We start from the raw sequence: 9,481 nt of genomic DNA on the forward strand, positions 1-9,481 counted from the left end.
GGTGAATACAAGATACAAGATACAAGATATTTATTCACCAATTTTGCAAAAGGATTTCATCTTGGCACGGCACGGTAAAAATAAAATAAAAACCAACCAGACACACATCACCATGCATGCATACATACGTACCTTACACTGTCATGCACACACAGACACAACTCACACACACACACACACACACACACACACACACACACACACACACACACACACACACACACACACACACACACACACACACACACAGTTATTTACACACTCACACATAACCAGCCACATATCTACATCACAAATTCACATCGTCGCCTTATAAAGGTAAAAACCGTATCAGTTTAAAAGGGATGCCAGTAATATCAATACGCTGGGTATTCGATGGTTACCCGAGCGTATTTCATGGTTACCGAGCCTCGATCTGACCTGTTTTTAGCGTATTCATAGAGTACAACTGGAATAATTTAGAGGTCATCTGCATATTATATTTAGAGTTTACTGATGGACTTCTTCCTTTAACCAACGACTGAGATATTCTGAGAAGTTAAAGTCGATATCACGTACTGTCATGCCGCTGGTCTACACACGTCAGTATTGAAGAAATGAAGAATACAAGAAACGATACGCACATTCTGCATGGGTTTAAAGATTTGTCTGTCTGTCGGTGTGTCCGTCACAAACATGTGCACGCGAGTTCTCAAAAAAAAAAATCTCAACATCGTAATGATCCAATAAATCCGGACTTTCGAGATGACAAGAAAATATCGGGCGCACTTACGTGATTTGTAAAACATTATACATAAGCAAGCCTTTTTAACGAAAGTTTTTGATTTAGCGCTAAATGTTCTTCTTATTATTATTATACAAATTGCCGGGCGAAGGGGGATAATTAAGGCACTAGCAGGTCTGCACACAAGTTGACCTGGAAGATCGGAATAATCTCCACCTTCAGCCCGCCGCGACTGGGATTTGAACTCACGACCTTGCGATTAGGAGGTCGATGTCTTATCCACTAGGCCAGGGCGTCCACTACAATCGTTGTCTTAATTAATACAGCTAAACATCGATTCAAATCACCAACACCTTGCTGAAGCCAGACATGTACAAAGCCGCACATGCTTAGCATTTCTTTCACATAGCAAGGCCATGTTTTCTTGCCACAACCTTGTAAACTATTCATTATGCCATTATACATTTTGTAGAAATAGAGAGAGAAAGAGAAAGAGAGAGAGAGAGAGAGAGAGAGAGAGAGAGAGAGAGAGAGAGAGAGAGAGAGAGAGAGAGAGAGAGAGCGAGAGAGAGAAAGAGGGAGAGAGAGAAAGAGAGAGAGAGAGAGAGAGAGAGAGAGAGAGAGAGAGAGAGAGAGAGAGAGAGAGAGAGAGAACGAACGAACGAACGAACGAACTTTATTACTCAAGGATGGAGATTTTAGGCTCACGCCTAGTCTTACAATCTGTCCCTGCTAAACTAAGACATAAAAATAAAGACAATAAAAGGACAATTGTCAATCGCAATCATACAGCATTACTAATTTCAACATTACCTATACGACTACATAATGCATAATAGAACATTAAAATGTACATGTATGTCAATATAATACAAAGAAAACGAAAATTCGACTCGCACACACACGCGCGCCGCATGCCTGCAATCACGTTCGCACTCAATACAACACACACACTCACACACACACACATACATACACGCACACACACGTGCGGGCACACACACACACACACACACACACACTCACACACACACATATACATACACACACACACACATACACACACACACACACACACACATACACATATGCGCACACACTCATACACACACACGCACACACATATACACACACACACACGCACACGCGCACACACACACACACAACAACAACTTCATCATCATCATCATCATCATCATCATCATCATCATCATCATCATCATCATCATCATCATCATCATCATCATCATCATCCTGATCATCGTCAACATTATTATCATCATCAACAAAATATATAGAGGTTAGTGATAGCAATGCATTCTTGCTAGAAACAGTTTCAGAATGTAACTGTTCGTGACAGCAGATATTTGCGAAGCTGCGATTTGAAGTGTTTAATCGTGCTTGACCCCTTTATCTCACATGGTAGCGAATTCCAAATTGTTGAGCCCGAAAACGCTAAACTGGTTTTATCAGTATAAATCAATACGGGGTAGCGGGGAAATTAATTTGTTTGAGCCATATCTGTCTGTTGCTTTCTGAAATAATGATCGCATGTACTGTGGGGTCTCGTTTATTTGTACCTTAAACATTAAAAGCGCCTTATTAAAAAATAACTGATCTTTAAGTGATAAAAAATTAAGAATGCTAAGCTTTTGATCTGTTGATGTTTGCGGACCCGGCATGATAAGTTTGGCTGCGCGACGGTGAAGAGAATTTACTTTTTTTTAAGTGAACATCGCTACAACCAGAGAGAGAGAGAGAGAGAGAGAGAGAGAGAGATAAGTCAGAAGTCAGAAAGTGCAATCGCTAAAACATGATAGTTCATTGCGATGGGGAGGTTGGGTGAGAGGGAAACAAATAACGTGTTACAATGCACAGATCATGGGGATGGTTTACGGTTTTCATCCCTTATCCGACATGGTAAGTTCCGCGTCAGTTTTTCTGTTGTCCGTTTGTTCAGTGTAAATCAATTAACACAGTTGAGAAAGAAAGAGAGAGAGAGAGAGAGAGAGAGAGAGAGAGAGAGAGAGAGAGAGAGAGAGAGAGAGAGAGAGAGAGAGAGAGAGACGCAGACGCAGATAGACGCCACATTGCATATAAACTAAACTCAACAGGTGCACACAAAAAAGGTACAACATAATAATCGCACAACACATACATTACACGGCATTTAACTAGGAGGTTACAACATCTCTTAATTTAAAGGCTTTATACAAATACAGGGATACATTTCTGACAACAGTTTCTTGAGGTGATGCTAAAAGCAAGCTGAGTCGGAAAATGCTTGGGTTCTTATAATATTTAAATGGGATCAAATTTTCTCTTAATTTGTTATAGTATGGACAACACAAAACAAAATGGACTTCATCTTCTTGGTTTTGTTTACAAAGAGGACACATCAAATCATCGGCATTATGTTTTCTATATCGGTAAGCATGCACTGCAATTTCTGAAATGCCGAATCGAAACCTGGTCATAATAAACTTTAGATGCCTATCCATATTCGACAAAAGATAGGGTTTAATGTCATGTACAGTAAAAAATGTCCGATAAACAGCAAATCTATCACTATTTTGTATTTATGATAATCCCACTCTTGCCATCTGCAATCGACCAACCTTTCCCTAAAAACACGCAAAAAATATTTTTCATTAACAACGCCCCGATTCCACCACACAAAACCAACACCGTACTCATACAATTTACAACGGACACCTGAGGCCCAGTTCGTTTTACCACTTTCATCCATTTTATACAACATTTCATAGGATTTACGAGGAAGTCTGTGCGCCTCCATCTTTAACAATTTCAAAAAGTAGCTAATGCATCTTAAAATAGAATTCAAATATATCGGATATCTGTTTGTCTCGCCATATACAAGATCATTAGGTGTTCGCATTCGAACTCCTAAGAACTTCTTCAGTGCAAATAAATGGACTTTTTCACACTGCAGAGCAGCCTTATCCAGTCCCCATATCTCAGCACCATACTGAACTATTGGTTGTACTTGGGAATCAAACAACTTCAAAAAAACATTCAAACTATTATTATTAAGCACAGATAATCTTTGTATAATACACATCAGAGCATTTTTGGCCCGGCTTGAGAGATCGCAACAGGCAGCAGTAAAACTAAGTCGAGTTGAAAACAATATTCCTAAATACTTGTACACGTTTACAACAGGTAATATATCACCCCCATATGTCCATCTTCCCCTTGCACTCAAATATCCACCCTTCCTAAACACAATAATGTTACTTTTACTCATGTTTACCTTTAAATGAGAGAGAGAGAGAGAGAGAGAGAGAGAGAGAGAGAGAGAGAGAGAGAGAGAGAGAGAGAGAGAGAGAGAGAGAGAGAGAGAGAGAGAGAGAGAGAGAGAGAGAGAGAGAGAGAGAGAGAGAGAGAGAGAGAGAGAGAGAGAGAGAGAGAGAGAGAAAGAGAAGTCAGAAAGTGTAATCGCTAAAACATGATAGTTCATTGCGATGGGGAGGTTGGGTGAGAGGGAAACAATTTCGTAAACAAATAACGTGTTACAATGCACAGATCATGGGGATGATTTACGGTTTTCATCCCTTATCCGACATGGTAAGTTCCGCGTCAGTTTTTGTATTGTCCGTTTTTCAGTGTAAATCAATTAACACAGTTGAGAAAGAAAGAAAGAGAGCTAGAGAGAGAGAGAGAGAGAGAGAGAGAGAGAGAGAGAGAGAGAGAGAGAGAGAGAGAGAGAGAGAGAAAGAGGGAGAGAGAGAGAGAGTAAGCGAAGCACAACGCAGTTACCTGGTAGTTTAGATTCAATCTGAGAAATCGACTGTTGAAGGGCTGAGCACTGATATATATATTTTTTTAGATCGATGGGGCTGAGTGATTCCATGTGCGTAACTCTAGAACAGTTTTCGTAGCTGGGAACTTGCTCAGATCCATTCCAACCGTGACGGCAAAATCAGTATCAAAAGTGTTACCGTCCATAAAATCAACGTTAGGCTTTCTGTTTTGTGAATTTGCTTAGGCTTTAAGTGCACTTATTCGATTGATAGCTGAATCTGCCAGTAAAAGTGATTAACTTACAGGGCTAGGGCAGTTCAAACTGTCGTCTGCTAGACCTGTGTGAATCAAAGTTCAGCTATTGTTATGGAAATGACCACTTTGAGTTGGAGACTGGAAAAGAACTTGAGTAGACGAAGAGAAGTTGGAAAAACGGCGACGACCAAGGTAGGAGAAATGGGTGTGATCGTATAATGTTCATGCAACTGCAAGCGAAAACAAGTCGCGTAAGGCGAAAATACAACATTAGTCAAGCTGTCGAACTCACAGAATGAAACTGAACGCACTGCATTTTTCACCAAGACCTCGTAGCATCGACAGTCGATCGCTCGTGGCAATGGCAGTTAAATTGACAAGCCTGAAATGCGCGGAAGTAGTTGCGCTGAGCAGGATAGCACACTTTTCTGTATCTCTATTCTTTTTAACTTTCTGAACACACCCTCGTCTCGATTTCCGGCCCCTCTATGTTAAAACATTTAGTCAAAACTTGACTAAATGTAAACAGAAGGCCCTACAAAAGAAGGAAAGATAGGAAAAAGCACGGACAGAGGAAGATATATAGGCCTAATGAAAGGAAGATTTAAGGAGAAAAAACACAACAAAGCCTCAAACCAATCCTCCGACCAACCAAGTGATCAATCGACCCACACCACCATTCAAACCAACCAACCCAACCCAACCAAACCTAGCTGAGGTAATCTTCAACTATTGTGTTGACAGTTTCTGAACCGAACTCTTAACACACACACACACACACACACACACACACACACACACACACACACACACACACACACACACACACACACACACACACACAGAAACACTAAAAACTAAACAAATTAAATCAACACAAACACGCACACTAACACTAACAGAAACACTAAAAACTAAACAAATTAAATCAACACACACACACACACACACACACACACACACACACACACACACACACACACACACACACACACAACCAAACACAACCAAACGAAATCAAGCTAAACCAATTCAAAACCAAACCATTCAAAACAGAACAAATCTAACATCAACTAAACTAATTCAAACCTAAAACCAAACCAAAACCAAAACGAAATGCTTTACCTGAAACCAGCACCAAAAAGCAAGCTGCTACCACGCAGAAGACAGGGGACCACACGAAACTCGCCATGTGTTTGTGTATACTGTTTCTCGCATCTCATATCTCACATCTCAAGTCTCCAATCTCACATTACACATGGACGGTGATGTGTCTGAGGATGGGAAGCCACCAGACATATAATTATGTGTGTGCGCGCACGCGTGAGTGTGCGCGTGTGTGTGACTTTGTCCCCCCTCGAGGCACAACACACGTACGCTAACTTTCTCCCCTTCGGCACAACCTCCATGCTTCGTAACATGAGAAAAAGCCCCTTAGCAGAAAAGTATGTTAGCACCATTGTGCCAAAAGTGACAAGTTTGAATGTTAATGTATATTAGTGTGTGTTATGGATGAGCCAAAAGTGACAAGTTTGAATGTTAATGTATATTAGTGTGTGTTATGGATGAGCCAAAAGTGACAAGTTTGAATGTTAATGTATATTAGTGTGTGTTATGGATGAGCCAAAAGTGACAAGTTTGAATGTTAATGTATATTAGTGTGTGTTATGGATGAGCCGAACTCATTTTGACCCGAGTTCAGGATGACACTCGCGTATGTAGGATAACATATGTTATACCTCCGCACAAGGCTATTATGCCGTCACATATTTTTGTCAAATCGTGTGCACAGATTTTAAGAATATCAGTGTAATTGTAATCATCAGAAATAATAGCACTATTTCCCCTTAGTTCTCAGCAGTCACAAGTCACGTGACTGATGATCACCTCCTCTGTACATAGTTATCATTACAATTCTGTTTTAAATTTTAATTTGTGTTGAAAACATTTCTGAATGTTGTGTGTTTGATAAAATACACTATCCACGAGGTCATAGTTGCTATTATGCAGAAGACATATCGACACTCTGAGAGTGTTAATTGGAAGCAGAATGTGGCGTTACTGCTCCTTATAATGGACACTTTTGTCACGAGTAGGCAGCCATAGAACAAAACCACTACGGCTGAATTTTTTTTTCTAACTTAGCACGCATCCTGTTCTGTGTTGTGGAAAGAGATTGTTAGTGTTCTTGCTCAGTTGAAAGGTCAATTCAGTTCAGAATAGAGTATGCTCCGGATCATTTGCTGATACTGTTTTTTAAAAAAATGTATTACTGTTTTTTTTTACTTAATGTCTTAGATTTTACAGGCTTTTCGATACAAAAAAAAAAAAAAAAAAAAAAAAAAAAGCGGAAAAAGGTGAAAAAGAATACTGATCAATACTATTTTAAAGTTAAAGGCTGCCATACTCGTAGCGTTCATTAATTGATTCATATTGTTTACATGTGCCAATAATGTTATAAAACTGTACCTAAGGGGATATAATAACGATTGGCTGTAGCTTTCGAACACAGAAAACATTATTTCAGTATTGCAAAGTGGTGTTGATAGTGTCGAATGTAAACAGAACAGTCTCAAACGCCATCTTTGGTTTACGTAACGTCACGAAGTGACGTCAACGGTCTAAAAATAGCCCAAGTCCTGGAGAACTGTTGCTAAACAATGCAATAAAGAATTAATTTTGTTTGTTTGTTTGCTTAACGCACAGCCGACCACGAAGGGCCATATCAGGGCGGAAAGAATTAATTATTTCTCGTAATTGGTAAGGACTTCAAACCTAAAACTTTGCAGGAAGCTTAATTTATACATCCCCGCAACGATGGGAAAAGCCCTGGAAGTAATTAAACAAATTAAATAGGACTATGTCAGCCTTTAAAGGTAGAGTCCTTCCAGAAAAAAAAGACCCAGTTCTTCTTCTTCTTCTTCTTCTTCTTCTTCTTCTTCTTCTTCTTCTTCTTCTTTGTTCATGGGCTGAATGTCCCACTGTTTTTACGCGTTGAACTGTTTTAACCCCGCCATTCAGGCAGCAATACGCCATTTGGGGGGGGGGGGGGGGGGGATGCGAGCTTGGTATTTTCGTATTTCTATAACCCATCGAATTTTGACTTGCATTACAGGATTTTTCCGTGCGCACTTGGTCTTGTGCTTGCTTGTACACACGAAGTGGGATAAGGTACTAGCAGGTCTGCACAAACGTTGACATATGGGAGATCGAAAACATCTTCACCCTCAACCCACCACGCGCGGCCGGGATTCGAACCCACAACCTTCCCCTTGAGAGAACTGCGTCTTATCTACGAGATTATTGCGCCCGTCGAAAAACAAGTTCTGCGGCTGGCTATCTTAGATCTGACCAGGCTTTTACATGGCAGAAGACAACCCCAGAGAGACAGGCATGCACGTCACAATTAAACTCATAAAGCAATAATAAAAAAACAAGTCGCGTGAAGCGATATAAAAACATTTAGTCAAGATCAACACCACAAACCGGTCTTTTGTTTGTTTGTTTGTTTGTTTAACGCCCAGCCGACCATGAAGGGCCATATCAGGGCGGTGCTGCTTTGACATATAACGTGCGCCACACACAAGATAGAAGTCGCAGCACAGGCTTCATGTCTCACCCAGTCACATTATTCTGACACCGGACCAACCAGTCCCAGCACTAACCCCATAATGCCAGACGCCAGGCGGAGCAGCCACTAGATTGCCAATTTTAAAGTCTTAGGTATGACCCGGCCGGGGTTCGAACCCACGACCTCCCGATCACGGGGCGAACGCCTTACCACCAGGCCAACCGTGCCGGTCACAAACCGGTCATCGCCGAGACTAAAATAAAATAAATACGAGAATTTACATCGCGCACATATCTCACCACAAGGCAACTCAGGGCGCACAGTACGAAATATGAGAAAGCCCTGAAATGCAGCCGCTCGGCGCAGAAGGGACAGCACTCTATATTTTGGAAGAGGCATGCTGGGTATTTTCGTGTTTCTGTAACCCACCGAACTCTGACATGGATTACAGGATCTTTCCCGTGCGCACTTGGTCTTGTGCTTGCGTGTACACACGAAGGGGGTTAAATCACTAGCAGGTCTGCACATAAGTTGACCTGGGAGATCGGAAAATTCTCCACTTGTAACCCACCAGGCAGAAGCGACCGGGATTCGAACACACGACCTTCCGATTAGGAGGCCGACGTCTTACCACCACGCCACTGCGTCCGTATTACATTCAGATAGACTAAATGTAAAAACAACATCAAAAGCAACTGGTACCCTCCTCGCGCTCCCTAATTGGCGTAGTGGCGCGTCCCCCGGGCGGTGGATGGGGGAGCCTTCTCTACTAACTTATGAGAGAAGGTCGCATCACTCTCGATGCCGTGAACCTAATTACTAATTAGGATCTTTTTCTTGTCTCTTCTCTATTTCTGCCTCCCCAAAGCCCTTTCACTTACCTTTTCTAACCCATCAAATTCTCCACCTTTCCCCCCCCAAATATGGTGATATCCGAGTTTGTCATGTGTGACCAGGGGATGAGTGGCTGACACCTTAATGCTCAGTATCTTGTGTAGTTTTGATGGCTTCAAGTAGAAAAGAAGAAAGTGTTTTGGCTAGGTTACACACTGGTCACACTTATATAACACATGTTCACATGCTTAACAGAGAAGGGGCACCATGGTGCCACGACTGTGATAATAGTTTTGCTGTGATAATAGTTTTACTGTGATACATATAGTTTT

General features: G+C 41.3%; 2 protein-coding genes across 2 annotated transcripts in view; one reads left to right on the forward strand and one right to left on the reverse strand.

Annotated features, from left to right (window-relative positions):
• LOC138946371 (serine-rich adhesin for platelets-like) overlaps positions 1-6,134 on the reverse strand; it is a 28,801-nt gene extending 22,667 nt beyond the window's left edge. Inside the window, exon 1 of the mRNA XM_070317947.1 lies at positions 5,870-6,134. Coding sequence (XP_070174048.1) covers positions 5,870-5,936 — 67 coding nt within the window. The 5' untranslated portion in view covers positions 5,937-6,134. The remainder of the gene's footprint in view (positions 1-5,869) is intronic.
• A 1,470-nt stretch (positions 6,135-7,604) lies between these two features.
• LOC138946169 (complement C1q tumor necrosis factor-related protein 3-like) overlaps positions 7,605-9,481 on the forward strand; it is a 5,000-nt gene continuing 3,123 nt past the window's right edge. The window contains exon 1 of the mRNA XM_070317681.1: positions 7,605-7,620. Coding sequence (XP_070173782.1) covers positions 7,605-7,620 — 16 coding nt within the window. The remainder of the gene's footprint in view (positions 7,621-9,481) is intronic.

This window comes from Littorina saxatilis, linkage group LG13 (genome assembly GCF_037325665.1).
Source record: "Littorina saxatilis isolate snail1 linkage group LG13, US_GU_Lsax_2.0, whole genome shotgun sequence".
Lineage (NCBI taxonomy): Eukaryota > Metazoa > Mollusca > Gastropoda > Littorinimorpha > Littorinidae > Littorina > Littorina saxatilis.